The following is an 18661-nucleotide window of genomic DNA, read 5'->3' on the forward strand; positions in this document are numbered from 1 at the left end:
AACACAACCTAATCTAGTTCTTGGAGTCTTCTTATCGGGTGTGGTTTGCATGCTTCATAGTTTAAGAAACCACTGAAAACAAGACATACTGTATGGTGTGGTTGGATTTAGCATTGGTTTCAGAGTTATAGCACAGAGGTTTGTCATTTAGAAGTCGAGAAAATTAATTTTAATATATCGATACATTCACCATTGTCAGCCATGGCTGGAGGCATTATGTTTTAGTCTGTATGTATGTCCGTATGCCCCTACCCAATGAACATGATGATTCTTAGCCTATAGAACTCCTATAACGTCTTCACCACATAATGATGCTATGAGTATGCACAGTCATGGATGTAAACGGAGGCATACAACCACACAATGCTGTATGAATGACTGCAAATGTTGTGCTATGTAACGTGGAGAGGTCAGTCTCTATAGTAAATTAGTAATGTTATAGTATACTAATAAATAATATATATAGTAATAGTTGAACATTTTAAACTTGCACGCAGAGAAGGCTCATCAGCCATATAAGTTCCCAAAACCATTAAAGCACTCCTTGATTGTTTTCACCTGGGGCGGGGGACAATGCGAAGGCATTAGTGTTCCACACAACATGTGTGTCACGGTATAATAGCAGAGACACTGTTATTATTACCTCACGTTGGGAGTTCAGACTGGCACACGACTTTAAGTGTGGATGATGAGGCAGCAGAAGAATGAGTATTCAGAAGAAGGCTGTGATTATTCGGATGCCTTAGCTGTCATAAAGCAAGAGGGATTAGAATGGGAATTAAGGCCAAGTGATTTTATGATGCACGTCTGATTATACCATTGGCAGAGACAGTCAGGGGCATTTAAGTGCTTTAAAACATATCCTAAAAGCATCATTTTTCATCATTTGGACATCCGCCCATCTTCATCCACTTATCTGGAGTTGGGTCACTGAGGCAGCAGTTCCAAAGGAGAATCCCAGACCCAGACCTCCCTTTTCCTGACCACATCAGCCAGTTATGACCGGGGGATCCTGACTTTCCTGACCCAGAATGGCCCATATTCTTTCTTTCGAGGGCTCCAAGATCATGCCAGCCAGGCCCTTTTAGAAGTGATCATGCCAGGCAGGCCCTTTTAGAAGTGATCATGCCAGGCAGGCCCTTTTAGAAGTGATCATGCCAGGCAGGCCCTTTTAGAAGTGATCATGCCAGGCAGGCCCTTTTAGAAGTGATCATGCCAGGCAGGCCCTTTTAGAAGTGATCATGCCAGGCAGGCCCTTTTAGAAGTGATCATGCCAGGCAGGCCCTTTTAGAAGTGATCATGCCAGGCAGGCCCTTTTAGAAGTGATCATGCCAGGCAGGCCCTTTTAGAAGTGTCGGTTTTGAAAAGGGAAAGAGATTATAGTCAAGCCACTCAGAGTGAAAGAGCTCTCTATGAGGGGATTCCCCAAAAATAACAACGGTGTGTGTGTGTGTGTGTGTGTGTGTGTGTGTGTGTGTGTGTGTGTGTGTGTGTGTGTGTGTGTGTGTGTGTGTGTGTGTGTGTGTGTGTGTGTGTGTGTGTGTGTGTGTGTGCACACTCATCGGTGTGTATGTGAAATGTCTGTGTAAAATCTTTAATCCAGTGTAAGGTCTGTGCTTGAACCTGCGTGAATCTTGACAAAGAGAATGACTGTGTGGGCTAGACTGAGTCACCTTGTTTTTATGAAGGGGTTAACAGACTCTTGGTTTCCTGTTGCTCCGTTTTTGGTGGCCTCAGGCAATGGTGAATGCCATGCCATGCCATGCCATAGGGGCATATTGACTACAATCAGTTACCGAATCACCTGCTCAGAGTGAAAACATGATCCGCAAGGGTCCATTCTCAGAGTAATATTAGCACTGAGAATTTTACTGTGTGACTCCCTGCCTGGTAATCTGTCTCTTTGTCTAATTTCTCACTCTCTCTCTTTCCATTTCTCTTTATATATCCATCTGTCTCTTCCCTATAACCTTCTTTCTTTGTCCATTTCTCTCTTTTGTATGTTTTGCTCTATATGTACCTGTACCTCTCTCTCTCTCTCTCTCTCTCTCTCTCTCTCTCTCTCTCTCTCTCTCTCTCTCTCTCTCTCTCTCTCTCTCTCTCTCTCTCTCTCTCTCTCTCTCTCTCTCTCTCTGCCTCTCTGTCTGCCATGTAAGTAGATGGTGTGCAAGGATTAAGGAGATTAACTGGATAAAGACTAAAGGCTCCTGTGCAAAAATGCCTTTGTTTCTGTCTGCTAGCCACCTCTTAACTATCCAATAAATGGCATTCCTCATTGAAAACGTTCTGTGAGCATGTTCGCTGTATGATGGACTGGCTGCATGGTTCCGTTTGTGGCAGCACACTGTTGACTTCTGTTAGAGAGGAAGCCCCATATCATATCATATCATATCATATCATATCATATCATATCATATCATATCAATTCAATTCAATTCAATTCAATTCAATTCAATTCAATTCAATTCAATTGAAATAAAAAGAACAGACCTAGGTATTCTTTGTATCTGGGATCTATACCAGTTTGACAAATACAGACGGAGATGCTCGTTCAGAGGTTTTTTCAAACATCACCAATTATGTAGGCAAGTCAGGTAGTGACTCCAATTATTCATTTGAAGGCTCTCTCCCGCTCCGTCCACGGACCTTTACATTGGAAGCCGCTGGTCCCGCCCCGCCCACAGACCAATCAGAAGCCGTGGCACCGGCCCTGGCACCTACTAGGCTACAACGTAGCTTGACAGCGTGCTGCAGGTTCGAGTCCCGATCCCAATGGCCTTTGCTGCGTGTCACTCCCCATCTCTCTCCCGATTTCCTGTCATCCTACTGTCCTATCTAATAAAGGCATAAAAAGGCCAACAATAAAGAAAGAAAGAAAGAAGCCACAGTGCCTATAGGTAGGTGGCCCCGGCAGGCCATTTCAAATCAGATGATAGCCAGATGCGTGAAGTGAAAAAGAAAACGAACGCTGAACTATGCCTCTGTCTGGGGGTGCATGTGTTTGGTCCGACATACTAATATAACAGACCTACAGTCATGAGTCCGACACCCTACCCAAAACCCAACCCTAAACCTAACCTCACAGGAAGCCACAGGTTAGTTTTACCCTGCCACAGGTTAGTTGTAACCTGCCACGCATGTTGGGAGCCGATCCGTTTCCGATCCGATACCACAATTTCTGTGTTAGCCGATACCGATAATGAATACCGATACCAGAGAATAATATTTATAATAATACAAAAAGAAAAAAGATCTTATTTTGAAGTCCACCAACCGGGAATAGTGTTAATAGCTATCTAGCTATATATCTCATGTTGTGTTTATAGGCTATAGCAGACTCGAAACAACTCAAAAGCAAACTCCACATTTTATTCACCATTGCCATAGTGTTAATGCCTTTGTCGGATCGGTAGTTAGACTGGCATATTCGCCGATACCGATATGACCCGATATGGCCAAGATAAGGGCCGTTCCGATACCGATACAGTATCGGGACATCTCTAGTTTTAACCCGCAGCACGGGTTAGTTGTAAGCAGCAGCGCATGTTGTGAGCCACGGTGTTGTCAAACTAATGACTGTCGGACAAACTTATGCACCCCCTGTCGAGACTCTAGAGTTGGTTCTGGCACTAAATCCTTCCAAACGGGGGTCTGCAGCCAAATACAATATATCAATTTAAATGACCTCAAGTGTTTAATTGCTTTTATACCACTGCACTGTCATTAAATATGTTTTATGGTGCATCTCTGCAGGAGCTTATTGTGTGTGTGTGTGTGTGTGTGTGTGTGTGTGTGTGTGTGTGTGTGTGTGTGTGTGTGTGTGCGTGCTTGCACGCGCATCTCTGTGTGTGTGTGTGTGTGTGTGTGAGTGTGTGTGTGTGTGTGTGTGTGTGTGTGTGTGTGTGTGTGTGTGTGTGTGTGTGTGTGTGTGTGTGTGTGTGTGTGTGTGTGTGTGTGTGTGTGTGTGACATATATCGTGGCTCCGAAGTTCCAATGTGGATCCTGAGATTCACGTGATTTGATTAGATTTTTTAAAATGTGTTTACTAACCCATATAACATATAAGAAATACTGTAGGCGGCGTAACGCCAGCTGGACTGGTCCACAATGTATGACACAGTGATACCTTTGCTATTGATTTACCAGTCAGTGGATTGGCCCTGAATGCCACTTGGCCAGTCACAATGCAAGGTTGGAACTGTTATCAAATAGAACACCATCCATGTGTCCAGGAGTCTTCCATTCGTGGTTATGATGTACAGAATATAATGAATAAACTACAGAAGATCTTAATTTAGACCCATTGTACCCTTATTACCTTAGTTCAAGCCCAGCTACAATAATTCAATGCCTGATCTCCCTCTGGTGTCGTCAGTGCATGGCTATACGTTAGGGGTCAAGGTCCTGAGGACATCACCAATCTCATCTGTCACTGGGGCTCCGGAGACAGCCCAATGTGTCATCCTGACTGGAAATGAGATGTATAACGCCTCAGCTTTTTCCAATAATCAACACCCTTTCCACGCAGGTGTGTGTATGTATATGTGTGCGTGCGTGTGTGTGTGTGTGTGTGTGTGTGTGTGTGTGTGTATGTGTGTGTTGGTGCATGCGTCCGTGTGTGAGTGCATGTGTGGACATGCAAAATCAGAGAAAGTGTGCGTGCTTGCACACTGCTCAGATGCATGTGTGGGAGAATGAATGAGAGAACGTGTGTGTTTGAGTGTGTGTGCGCGTGTGTTTATTTGTGTGTGTGTGCAGGGAGGGGCAGGCCAGAGCATGCTTGGCGTTGCGGCTTGTCAGAAGCGGCTCTTCCCAGCTATTAGCCCTCTCTCCGTCAGAATGCAGGTCCCAACTCGCCACACATCCATGCCCCCCCCCCCATCCTTGCATCAATCGACGTATATCCCGCCAGTACATATGCCCTGCCGACCTCCTGGCTTCCTGGCCTCCTGTTTAACATCAGTGGCAAGAAAGCCTGCACTTGACAATGAAGTAATTGGTTCATAATCGTGAACTGATCCTAGAAACAAAAAACAGTTTTTTTGCATCTGGCTCAAATATTTAAAGAAATTTAAGTACATTGGTTTTATGTATAACACGGTGATAGGAATTGGTTTCATTTCAATAATGTGCCCTTGGTAAAATTGGTAGATACGTTGGTTTGTTTATTTTTTTAAGATTTATTTTTTTGTGGCTTTCGCCTTTTTATTTTATTTTTTTGTAGAGTGATAGAATCACAGTAGGCTGACAGGAAATGGGGAGAGCGATGGTGGGGGGGTGACATGCAGTAAAGGCCGTCGGGATCGGGAGTCGAAACCGCAGCACACTGCCAGACTGGGTTACAAGCCAAGGTGCCTGGACCGCTGAGCCACGGCCCATGCCGGTTGGTTCGTTTGAATCGTTTATAAGAAACGTAGACAAATGAAACCATTCTGTTGGGAGCCGGTCTTGAAAAAAAACTAAAAAACAAACAGACTATATATGTCTTTTATATTTGAGAAGACAGCTCAGAAATTCAAATTGCCCTGCGCCATTCTGAATGAACCTGCCACTGTGGCCACAGAAAGAGTTAGTTTCATGCCATGGGTTGATTAATTCACAATTCTGCTCCATACTGTTGTCTACACCTCAAAAATGTATCAATTTCAGGTTTTAGCCAGGGCCTAGCAATGATTACATCTTACCCCATCTCCCAAAGACTCCCAAACAGCAATTACCAACACTTCAAAGAAAGTGTGGGAAATTCTCCGAAGCCGAATTGAATTTCCACATTGCGTGGAAATTCTCAACTTGTGGATGCTCGAATATGATCAGCAGGGGGGAGGGGGACACATACAGCTCTTCAACAAAAATGGTGTGTGTGTGTGTGTGTGTGTGTGTGTGTGTGTGTGTGTGTGTGTGTGTGTGTGTGTGTGTGTGTGTGTGTGTGTGTGTGTGTGTGTGTGTGTGTGTGTGTGTGTGTGTGTGTGTGTGTGTACGCATGCGCGTGCATGTGTAAACATATTTGGACAGTTAAGCGAATTTGTGGCAGCAAAGCAGACAAGTCACTGCTTGTATGTATGGATGACGATTTGGCAATTATCACTCAGTCTCAGAGAGCCTGTCAGGGCCTGCCTACCACTGGTCCACCATACTGGATGGATGGATGGATGGATGGATGGATGGATCATGGAATATTGGATGGGTTGATGAGATCTTTGAGTGGGTGTAAGGGCGGTTAGAGTTGGACTAATAATGATGATCAATCAGCGTACAGTATAAAACCATGTTTCCCCTTTTGATAAGCATATTGACCTTGTATCTATATTTTTTAGACATCTTTTAGAATCCAAACAGCTGTGTTTCTGACTGTACAGTATCTGGGACTGCGCGCATTTGCGTGTGGGAGCGAGTTGAGACGTCTCCCACAGCTGTGCTCAGAGAGACACAAAACACGGAGAGAGATTTATGACTTTCTTGAACTTCGAGGTGGGACTGTGTTCAAACACATTACCAATCACCAAACCATGCACTGTAACACCAACCAAATATCACGGTTTGAAATATAATGTTCGTTTTTATTATGGAACTTATGGACATAGACATAGTTATGGAAATTACCTATCAAGATAAATCATTAGTACATGCTGACTTAATGGTTTTAACCTTTGCCGTCTGCATGTGGTGTTACGCAGCAATGGGAGTAATCCAAGTATTTCAAACAGGGGTGAGGCCACAATACTGATACTATGTGCCAGGCCACTATGGCATGTTAAGGATGGAAATTCTATTTTAAAAACTAAAAAGGAATCATGCAAATGATAGTTTCCTACCTAACAAATGGGCTGTTAATGGGGATGACCAATGGGGATGACCATCCCCATGTATAATTCCCTATATTGGTGGCTGGTATTGATTCCCCCTACTCTACGGATTCTAGAAGCAATCAGAACAGAACAGAACTAGAAAAAGTGCCCTTCCGGGCACAGGTCTCCACCAGGTTATCCACAGATCCGTGCAGTTAGAGGTAAAAACACTTTTGGGCCAGTTATAGCGCCACCTTGAGGCTGAGTTGAAATTGTTCATGTGGCATTTCGTCCTGGGCCTAGTGGGAATGTGGGTGCACAATTTCACGGAAATCACGCGATGTGTTCATGATTTGCAGCATTTTGTTTGAAACTGAGCACTCCTGTGAACTTTGGAAGCCAATGTTAACCAATCAGGATGGAGTCTGATAAATCTGAAAGACCCGTTTCGTTGAATGGCTCTAGAGAGACTGTGTACCAATTTGCGTGATGTTTGGACAAAATCTGTAGGTGTACTGTGCAAAAACTTGTTTTGCACAAAGCGGCCTCCTGGTGGCGCTATAACAGGCCGTTCTGGAAAGTTTGGGGCAGAGGTTCATGGTTGGCATCCAGGGAGTGTGTGTGCAAAATTTGGCATCGACCGGGTTAACGGTGGCTGAGATTAGCTGTTCACGGACGGACGGACGGACGGACGGACGGACGGACACACGGACACACGGACGGACGGACGGAGTGCAAAACATACTCTCCCCATGCCTTCGGCTGGTGGAGACAACAAAGGTGGTGGTGCGTTACTGCGCTTAGCATTCAACAGCGTTCAACAACATGTTGTGTCCTTGTGACAAAGACCAACTATCATCTTGATGCCACATTTCCGCCCTATATTTTCTGACCACCGGATGTATCAATACACAATGTGCCGAAAGGATATAGGACAGCTGTCATCATTAACGGATCACATTCTGTTAGTCCAACCATTCAAATTGCATTTCGAGCCTGCTTGTTCCTGATAGGAATTGTCAAAGTGATTTTGTCAGGTACGCTACTGTATGCCATCATGGTTGCAGCAAGTAAAGAGTCAGTTGTAAGAGGTATGTAGGCAACTTTGGCTACGAAGATTTTCTCCCATATTTAGAACTTTAAATGTTTCTTACAGATGTATGTAAAACCCAAATCTGCTTTTTACTCCATATAGAATAGATTAAGCACCACTTCAATCCTGGGCAATATAACTGCCGTAACGGCCTTGTTCCTATTCGCAGCTCATCTTGTTGTTACTCAACAGAAAATGCTGGGAAAATTCCCCAGGTCTGTGGGAAAGGACTCTGCCTGGCTCGGCTGGCTGTTGCATTTGTTTTTAAATTATTTATTCACAGTATGGATGATCTGTCAAGACTTGTCAGACAAAGCTAGGTGGGAAATGGTGATGTTGTGCACAAGTATTTTCGCTGCTCCTGAGGCAGTGCTCATGGCTAGAGGAGGGAGGTTAGGGCTGCTTTTCTGATTCATCGAATAATCAAGAAACATAAGGGGTGCACGATTATGAAATTATGACCGATATCCGATCTCCGATTATTTGCATACATCATATATTTAATATATCATATCCGCCGATACCGATTCTGACCGATTCCGACATTATACAGAGGACCACAATGAAAACAAGCCTAGGCCCTCCTAGGGGCTTGGCCAAAAGCCTGTTAATAAAGTAGTCAATCTGGCCCAGGCCGTAGCGTAACGGTCTGGGCACCGGACTGGTAATCCAGTCGCAGTGTGCCGCGGGTTCGACTCCCGGACCCGACACGGCCTTTACTGCATGTCATCCCCCCATCTCTCTCCCATTTCCTGTCAGCCTACTGTCTGTCCCTTCAAAAATCAATAAAAGGCGTAAGCCGCAAAAAAAAGATCTTAAAAAAAAATAAAAAATAAAGTAGTCAATCAATCAATAAATAGCCTATACTCTTTTCCAAGTGTACACAAAATTAAATGTAGGGAGAAAAAAAGCATATATTTACTTAAGATTTTACATCATATTTGTTCTGACTAGAGGTACTAGAATCTTTTTTTTGCTGGTGAAAAACAATTAAATAATCTGGATTATTTTGAGACAGATCCGATATGGCATCCGATTATATTGTGCATCCCTAATATATCTATACTGTAGTGCACACACACACACACACACACACGTCACACACACACACACACACACACACATACTCACGTAGTATATCATCAAATCGACGTGAAGATTATTTAATAAAAACATAATCAACTAAATCAATTAGTGTACAGATCAAACTAAATAAAACAGGGTGTAACCCTGTTTTATTTAGTTTGATCTGTTGCACACCTAATGCCAAATGTCAAAACTAATAGTACAATAATACCTACATTGTTCGCAAATCTCTCTTAACTGCCAACTCTCCAGGTGTATTTGTTGTAGTTGAACAAACCAGAGAACCAGTGTTTGTTTGTTATGGAGCTTGGGGCATCAATGACTATTGCCAGACTTTTTACTTTTTCATGGTTACAATCGACCAGCTTGATTACAGATTGTGGCTTCTATTTTATATTAATTTGTTAGATTTATGTTTGGTAACTTATAGGAATAGGATATGTCCACAGGCTGGTAATAAGATGACTAAGGTTTTGCTCTGTGTCAGCTGCCATAAGATGCTTTCACTGTCTTTATAGTGGATACATTGCTGTAAAAGACAATATTACTCGTATGTTGTGATTATGGTGTATGTAACTGTAGACAATTAATGCATTACTATTTGTTCCCTCATTATTTACAGTATGACATATGCCCTTTATGCAGACACCAGAGAGATTATGCAGACATTAACCAGTAAGACGAGTGCGAGAAGCGACCACGGGTGAGGTCGCATGCACGGAATGGAATTAATTCTGTACTGGCCATATAGCGTGTCTTGAGTGTACATGGTTTGATGAGGTCAGAGCAACATTATGGAATGTCAGAACAGTTCAGCTCCATACAGTATATGGAGATCCAGGTTTGAGGTTTGAGGTCAGATGTAGAGTTGCTGGCCGGCTCTTTATGCAGATCAAGGTGATGATCCAGTCTTCTTGACATGAGACATGATGTCACAAGGTGTGACCATATACAGTCTTCAACAACCATTTGTTTTACTGCCTTACCTGATGCACTCACTTTTATTGTATTTGATGACATTATTCCTTATTGTATTTGATGACATTATTCCTTGGGTTTTCTGATGTTTTTTATGACCATGTGTTGAGCAATATGTGATATTTTTGGGAACTGAATTTTTACATTGTGCAATGTGTATAGTTACTTGTTTTTCTCTTGGTGTACAGCACTTTGGTCAGCCTTGGCTGTTTTTAAATGTGCTATAAATAAAATTGACTTGACTTGACTTCTTCATGTATGGTTATCCAGGGTTAGATGAGGTCAGTGTTTTTTTTTTTTTTTTTTTTGCGGCTTACGCCTTTTTATTGATTTTTTAAGGGACAGATAGTAGGCTGACAGGAAACGGGAGAGAGATGGGGGGATGACATGCGGTAAAGGCCGTGTCGGGTCCGGGAGTCGAACCCGCGGCACACCGCGACTGGATCACCAGTCCGGTGACGCTACGCTACGGCCTGGGCCGATGAGGTCAGTGTTGTTGTGATCTTCATAGATGGCCATATATGGTGGCGTGACGTGTCACAAGGCGTGATGCCACGAGGCGTGACCATATATTGAGGCGTGATGTCACGAGGCGTGACCATATATGGAGGGGTGATGTCACGAGGCGTGATCATAATATAAGGAATAATAATATATGGAAGCGTGACGTGACACACGGAAATGCAGGTTTTCATAGTAAATGCGACCTACTGTCGCAATAAGTAATTTAAAATGTGAGTGTGTGTGTGTGTGTGTGTGTGTGTGTGTGTGTGTGTGTGTGTGTGTGTGTGTGTGTGTGTGTGTGTGTGTGTGTGTGTGTGTGCAAACACGCACGCACGCACCAAAACACACACAGAGTTAGAGGGTGGGAGAGCGAGACAGAGGGTGACGTTATAGTTGGATGTAGCAGAGAGCTTGGTGTAACAGCAAGGAATGTCGGTCCTGTAGATGTTGGCATTGGCCTTCTCCTAGCTATCCCCTATTATATCTCTCTGTCTGGATCTGTCTTCCCAAATAGCACCCTAAATTGTCTAGAGGGCGGGTCCACAGCCTGATGGGAAATTTCACAGTGCAATTGAAGAGTATAAATTATAGACGTATGAAGGGATGATGGGTATAATCTCTCCAACATATCGTGTTGTGTTATATGTTTGCGGTTTTCATGTGTCATAGATAGCGATGAATGATCAACATTTTGCAGGCGAGTCTAATATTTTACACACACACACACACACACACGAATCAAACATTACATCCATGTGTTCACCATATTATCCCATTTTGGGGCGGGAACCCCTTTTGGTGTTTTAAGCATTATGTTATGCTTTAGCTGGTAAAAATAGCAGATCTACAAGCTCATTTTTCTTTTTTATCATGAAAATGTGGCGCGTTTTGGGGGGGGTCCCTAAAAAAACATATTTTCAGATGGGGATCGGCAGCCAAATTCATAAGATTTCTGGGGTCCTTGACATGAAAATGTTTGAGAACCACTGACATAGAAACATAGGTTTCAGAAAACTTTTAGGATTTAGAAGACATTTTTGTAGAATCGTCTGAACCAGCTAATCTAATTAACATCTAATCAAAGAATCATCACCAGCTCATCGCTACGAATTAGCCAAGTTTATCTGTATATTGTGTACTTTGTTCCTACAGGGCGAATGGTTGCATTTGTGTTGGGACTCACTGTAGCAAGTCCATACAGCACTACTGTCTCCTCAGTTTCACCTGGAATGTACCATTTTGATGTCTTCAGGTGGATTTTTGAGATTTCATGATAGTGTCAGGGCATGTTAAGACTTTTTCATTTCTTCGCCCGGCATCTTTTGGATGCATCTGAAATGGCATTCGTGCACAGGCGCACGCACGCACGCACGCACAAACGCACACACACAGGCAATACAAGTGTTCACCTCATTGATGGCAGATGTGCTTGTCAGACAACTACAAAGAGGTCTTTTGAACATGTGTAACTTCCAACTGTGAAATACAGCCTGGCATTGCAGCATAATGCTTGGCACGTTCTCATTATATATTCCTGACTGACTCTAGTACATTGGTTCTCAAACTTTTTACATTTTTGGGACCCTCAAATTGTGGGCCTTTTCAAAAATAGACAATCTACAAGTTTGTGTTAAAATAGCTAAAGCACATCATAAATCTTAAAAAAGTCAGTGTAACCACTTTGGCTCTGACACACTGACTTTTTAAAGATTTATGTTTTGTGGCTTTCATGCCTTTATTATAGATAGGCTGGCAGGAATTGGGGCGAGAGAGACGGGTACTGACATGCAGTAAAGGCCGTAGGGATCGGGACTCAATCCTGTGACATGCTGTAGTGTAAATGGTAAATGATGCATTTATCGTATATAGCGCCTGTTTTACATAGATTGTGCATTACTATTTTTGAAAAATTGTGAAAATGTGTCGCAAATCTTTCAATATATATTGACAGCACATATATTGATATATGACAGCGAACGTTTTTAACTCAAATCTTTGCTTCTGGGAGGTGCCTGGAACAACATATTTTCAGACGGGGGTCAGCGGCCAAATACAGATAATTCCGGGGGTCATTGACATGAAAAAGGTTGAGCACCACTGACATAGAAACATAGGTTTTTCAGAAAACTGCTTTAGAAGCCTTTTTTAAAGAATCAGCCCGCAGGTCTAAATGGGTTAACTCATTTTGCTGGGGACCCACTGGAAGTCAAGGGGGTCTCTGGATCCCACCTTGAGAACCACTGTTCTACTGTGTAGAATAGATCATTGAAAAACATCTCTTCAACCACTTAAACTACTTAGCTGGAATTCCATTTCCAGTTTAGCCCCACACGACACCACACCATCAAAAATATCTGCAGTTTCCATTACACAAAAGGACCCCCTCAAGCGACATCCCCTTTCTTCAACGCCTCGACTGGTCCTCTATATGTAAATACTCTACTTTTGTTCCTCAGAGTTTACACCTAATCTTTTGGTCAAAAATAGCTTGTAGATCTGCCATTTCCATCGAATGTTTACCACAGAATAAGAATGTGGTGAACCTTCACAGAGACAGACTGACTGATAGGCCGGAAGATATATGTGTTTTTTGCACTCACATGCACACATACATACAAAACCACAAGCTTAAACATTTTTTCTTGTCTGGCCTTTTGAACTTCCATGTATCCCCCTCTAGCCTTAACATCTCACATTACCAACATCACCACTGTAACCACAAGCCCAGTCTGATAGATAATATCCGCTCCTTCAGTCAAACAGCAGGGTGGTCATTACCTTTACAACATGGAATCAAATCAACTGACATTTTTACAGTCCCTGCATATTTCCCTGTATATTCCAAATGACTCAATTTGTCCTCTAGTCATGATGACTATGCTTTTTTTCAGAGCCCATCTTCTTTATTGTGAGATTATGAATACGTTTTTCCAAATTGATTAGAAAATATTGCACTTTTTTCTAAACATGTCTGTAATCAGTGGTCTACTAGTATAACTCTTCTTCAAATAGGGATTATAGTTCCAGAAACCTGGCATTGGTCTGGCTCTAATCACATATACTGTAGGGCATTGCAGTAAACAAATGATGTGCATTTACAACTAAATTAGTTTTATTCATCCAGGTTTTTTTTTTCTTTTTGTAAGATTTATCTTTGACATTGTTATGCTTTACTTCAGATAGTATAGAAAGACAAGAAATAAAAATTAACCAAGGGCAGAGAGATGACGAGAGACATGCAAGAAAAGACGTAACGCTCACAAGGAACATAATGGTCCACTCTAAATACATGGCTGAGCCACCATCCAGGATTTAGTTTAGAGTTACTCTACATGTAGAGGTTTTCAATCACACAGAGCTCCACATGTAAATTAAAATGCTCCTGTTCCTCCTCCTCTATGCTCTATCCACAGTATTCGCCCCTACTGAAGAAGCTCTACTGTCAAATTGCAAAGACCTGCCCCATCCAGATCAAGCTGGCCTCTAACCCGCCGCCCCATGGCAGCATCATCAGGGCCATGCCCATCTACAAGAAGGCAGAACACGTCACCGAGGTGGTCAAACGTTGCCCCAATCACGAGCTGGGGCGCGACTTCAACGACGGTAAGATAAGGGCTTTTTGTCACTGTACCCTATGCACTGTACTGTATACACTGTAAAATCCCCAGTGTTAAGTTGAATTTCATAGATTATTCTGTAGGCTAATTGCAGAATAAAAGTATCCCATATAAAAACATCACACACTCGTGTGAAGTGAGGGGCGCTCTTTCATCATACATCATTCATCATACATCACATTCCATGCTCAGCCAATCAAATTGTCACAAATGTCATTTCGGCCAATCACTTTTCTGCCCTCTACCCACTTTTATCCTCAATGTGTACTTTGCTCAGCCAATCAAATCATCACTATGGGGTGATCAGCCAATCAAATCATTGTGTTTGCGTTCACACAAACGAATGTTAAGCTTAAAAATGTTAAGATACATTTTTGTTACTTTGTAAGTGAGATGTGCGTTTCGTTACGAATTGAATTGTGTATTTGTGATGTGGTCAAGCGTGTAACATTTAATCACGGACACTAGCTATAAGTGAATAGTGACCAACTGGATTGTCTAGTTTTGATTTGATCAAGAGCATAACATCTAATCACTAACACCAGTCATACATTTTCCTGGTTTCCCTTGTGGTGCTAACCCTTGACCCTGTACCCACAGGTCAGGCAGCCCCCGCCAGTCACCTGATTCGGGTGGAGGGCAACAACCTGTCCCAGTATGTGGATGATCCGGTCACAGGGCGCCAAAGTGTCCTGGTGCCCTATGAGGCCCCACAGGTGAGGGATTTTTGTACCTGTGTTTTTAGTTTGTTTTGACTATTTGATTACAATATACTGTATGTGGGGATCGTTCCCTGACTGGATCAACAGGTTCACACGATACAATTGTAAAAATATTATATTACATTATTATTAGATATATTAACATTTCTGAGGAAACTGAAAGAACTAAAAGTAGACGACCGGTTCAAAGGCCAGAACCATGAATTATGTTTTGGACTACCGGTAGTTTAGAGGCAATTGGACAACTGATCTGCTGGGAGAAGACACACAACGTTAACAAAATGCACTTACCCCTTTCCTAATTATAATAGGTAGATAAAAGATTATGCTTATTTAGATTGTATTTTCTTTTTTTCATGTTACACGGCTGTGCATCATGGTGCATCATTTATCAAATATAGGGCATGTCCAGACAAAGAAAAGTGTGAGAATTAATCATGTCAGAAACTGCACCCCAAGATATTAATAAGACAAATGGGAGAAACACATTTGAGCTCTCACGTCACATTGACTGTGGGGGTGTACAGCAACATTGCCACCTGGTGGATGTTTCTGAGAGCTCTGTTCATGGGAACTGAAATGGGGGAATGAATAACACAATCATTCAGTATATCAATACCAATACAGAATAAAATGTTTATAAGAATTGGCACGGCGGCCAAACAGTTCCAAGTACAAGCACTCCTGGGGCATGATATAAGCAGGCTAAGTGAACTTCAATGAATAACATTCTTGCAGGCAGTGAGATAAACTACTGTACTGCAGTGTAGCCTACCTGTTTTTGGGCAGCTGTTGATGACATTACCACTGTGAGCCAGCACGAGACTTATACATTACAATTAACTACTCACCTAATGCTGCAGAGGTTCCATGTTTAACGTCCTTCCAAAGTGTGTAAATTGTTTAAGTCACATATGCATCGTTTTCATATCGTAAATATATGAACTTTGGCTAAAAGCTTGTGTTTAATCCACATGGGTTCTTGTTTACTACTTGGTAGGACTATAGCACTCCTGTGTCTGATTATCCTGTCTGGCATCATAACAACTGTAATGGCAGCTTGGCTACAACCGAAATGGACTTCCTCTTACTCTTCAAAATAAGAGCCATTGTAATGATTAGTCAACACTAGTTTTATTTCTAAGTCTACTTATGCATGTAGATAGACATTTGTAGAACCCTGAGATAATGCTTGGAATGGGCTCTTGACAGCTGGAAGGGGGGGCCCCTGGAGTCCTGGGCCTGGGGAACGGCCGTACCCCCAGCTCCCCCTGACGGCCCGCCACTGATATCAATGTAACATTGAGCCGTGTGAGCCACGAGAATCCTCTCATTCCATTTGATGCAAAATTCAAGTCCCAATGTATTTCTGCTGTTGTGTCTTGCAGGTCGGGACCGAATTCACAACCATCCTATATAACTTCATGTGCAACAGCAGCTGTGTGGGTGGCATGAACAGAAGACCCATCCTCATCATCATCACCTTGGAGACCAGAGAGTAAGTTCTTAGTGTAGGCTGGCAAATCCTGAGTGTTTATTTAGAGTGTATCTTGGCTATCAGGTAGTAGCTCGCACAACTCTAAGGCCCTCATTTATCAACGCGGTGTACACCCACATTTGGGTGTACACCTTGTGTACACCCACATTTGGGTGTACACCTGGTGTACACCTTGTGTACACCTGGTGTACACCCATAACCCCGTTGATAAATGAGGGCCTAACTCTCTAAGCATTTACCGGGTGCGCTGTCGGGTAAGTAACTTTGCAAAAAGTAATCTCTAAAAGAGAAAACACCAGCACTCACGGAAATCTTGTTTTAAGGCACTATTTTATTATTTTATTTAGAGTGTATAAATGTAACATTTATACACTCTCTGAGTTATAGATGAATTAAGACTGCTGCTTAAATGTTATTCTGCAGCTCCTGAATATTAAGATGTTTTGTTGTGTTGGACATATACTGTACAGCTATGTGTCCATATTACTTGCTGACAAACCAAATGTGTTCTTCTCTTCTTCTGATTCTCAGCTCTTTGAATCTACAGTATATAATTCCATTCCCATTTAGCCCTCAGCCTGAATATAAAAAATAAATAAATAAATCTCTGAAAGTTAAATGTCAGCTGACCACAGTTTGTTTGTCCAAATGGTTGATAGCTGTATAATGGCAGTTTTTCTTGCAGTGGTCAGGTATTGGGCAGAAGGTCGTTTGAAGGTCGAATATGTGCATGTCCGGGCCGCGACCGCAAAGCAGACGAGGACCACTTCAGGGAACAACAGGCCCTGAATGACAGTGTGGCCAAAAACGGAAATGCCAACAAGCGGAGTGAGTCGCTTAATTGTGAGCATTTTCTAAAACCTTTCTTAAAACGTGTGCAAAATAAAAATGAATTAACAAGAACCCACCCAGCTGTCATCTTGCACATACACTATCACCAAACATCATACTGAACCAAATATTCAAAAGTATGGGAGAAAACAAACATTATATTGTTGACTTTTTTGTTTTTTCATCTACAGACTTCAAACAGTCCCCATCAAATATTCCCAGCCCAAACATTAATATGAAGAAGAGACGTCACGGAGAGGAAGAAATCTATTATATTCCTGTAAGTCTTTGATATTTTTTGGATTAATTTTTTTCACATATAGCCAAGGCCTCATGCACATTCATAATTGAACATATTTCACTACATCCATCAAGTAGCCTATAGCCTTTTCAGATATTTTCTTGTGCCATTGAAATACTGCAGTATTATAGAAAATGGGTTAATGTTTACATATGTAACGTTATTCCTTCCTATGAAACTTCATATATTATATGGTGCATTGTGTACAGTAGTATACTATAGCCTACAACTGCTATATTTTGGTCTGTGGAATATTATAGAGATATATCTCATCAGTCATTACAGCATAATACTCTTTACACTTATAATACCATACTAAAGAATGTATGCACTCTGCTGAACGCCATCTATCGTGTGTGTGACTGTGTGTGTGTGTGTGTGTGTGTGTGTGTGTGTGTGTGTGTGTGTGTGTGTGTGTGTGTGTGTGTGTGCAGGTGCGTGGTAGGGAAAATTTTGAGCTACTAATGAAGATTAAAGACAGCCTGGAGCTAGTGGAGCTTGTGCCCCAGCCACTGATCGACTCCTACAGACAACAAGCCCAGCAACAGCTGCTACAGAGACCGTGAGTCAGATCAACACACACACACACACACACACAAGTGTGCGCGCGCACATAGCTGCTGCCATCAGCAGCTGCAATGTCGACAAAATCACCTTTTACTCTCATGTACCTGGACACAAGACGCATACCAATAAAGAACCTTGAACCATCAACATATGTCTGCAAACCCAATGTTCTCTCTTCTCTGTAGGAGCCACATAGCATCTCCCTCCTCCTACTCCCCACTGTCCAACATGAACAAGCTCCATGCCCATGGAGGCTACAGCAAGCTGCCCTCAGTCAACCAGCTGGTGGGGCAGCAGCCTCAGCAGAACACCCTCAACCACAACACCATGGCCCATATGGGTGAGCGTGTGTGTGTGTGTGTGTGTGTGTGTGTGTGTGTGTGTGTGTGTGCGTGCGTGCGTGCGTGCGTGCGTGCGTGCGTGCGTGCGTGCGTGTGTCTCAACTAAAACTATAATGTATTTTTAGGGTACTTTAACTATCTCCCACATGGTCTGTTGATTGTTTGTGTGGGGGGGAGGGGTGGGGGGCTGGCCAAGTTATCCATGGATGCATTATGTATTGTTTTATCTCAATGTGCTGCACAGAACAAACAATTAAAGATAAAAAACCATTGTAAATAATATCAGTGACATTACAGTATATACTGAAAATGGTTCCAGTAGCATATTGCTTCATCTG

General features: G+C 42.5%; 1 protein-coding gene across 5 annotated transcripts in view; it reads left to right on the top strand.

Moving 5' to 3' along the window:
- tp73 (tumor protein p73) overlaps nucleotides 1-18661 on the top strand; it is a gene marked incomplete at its 3' end in the record, with an annotated part of 45514 nt that overhangs the window by 22481 nt on the left and 4372 nt on the right. For 2 of the 5 annotated variants that reach the window (XM_083768417.1, XM_083768419.1), the window contains 7 exons: nucleotides 13860-14049; nucleotides 14664-14779; nucleotides 16174-16283; nucleotides 16969-17111; nucleotides 17306-17394; nucleotides 17850-17977; nucleotides 18168-18322. In XM_083768417.1, coding sequence (XP_083624543.1) covers nucleotides 13860-14049; nucleotides 14664-14779; nucleotides 16174-16283; nucleotides 16969-17111; nucleotides 17306-17394; nucleotides 17850-17977; nucleotides 18168-18322 — 931 coding nt within the window. Of the gene's footprint in view, nucleotides 1-13859; nucleotides 14050-14663; nucleotides 14780-16173; nucleotides 16284-16968; nucleotides 17127-17305; nucleotides 17395-17849; nucleotides 17982-18167; nucleotides 18323-18661 lie in introns of those variants that run through there. The other 3 variants (XM_083768416.1, XM_083768418.1, XM_083768420.1) reach the window with 2 other exon arrangements.

The sequence above is a fragment of the Protomyctophum parallelum genome (genome assembly GCF_964188405.1).
Source record: "Protomyctophum parallelum genome assembly, chromosome: 7".
In the NCBI taxonomy this organism is placed as follows: domain Eukaryota; kingdom Metazoa; phylum Chordata; class Actinopteri; order Myctophiformes; family Myctophidae; genus Protomyctophum; species Protomyctophum parallelum.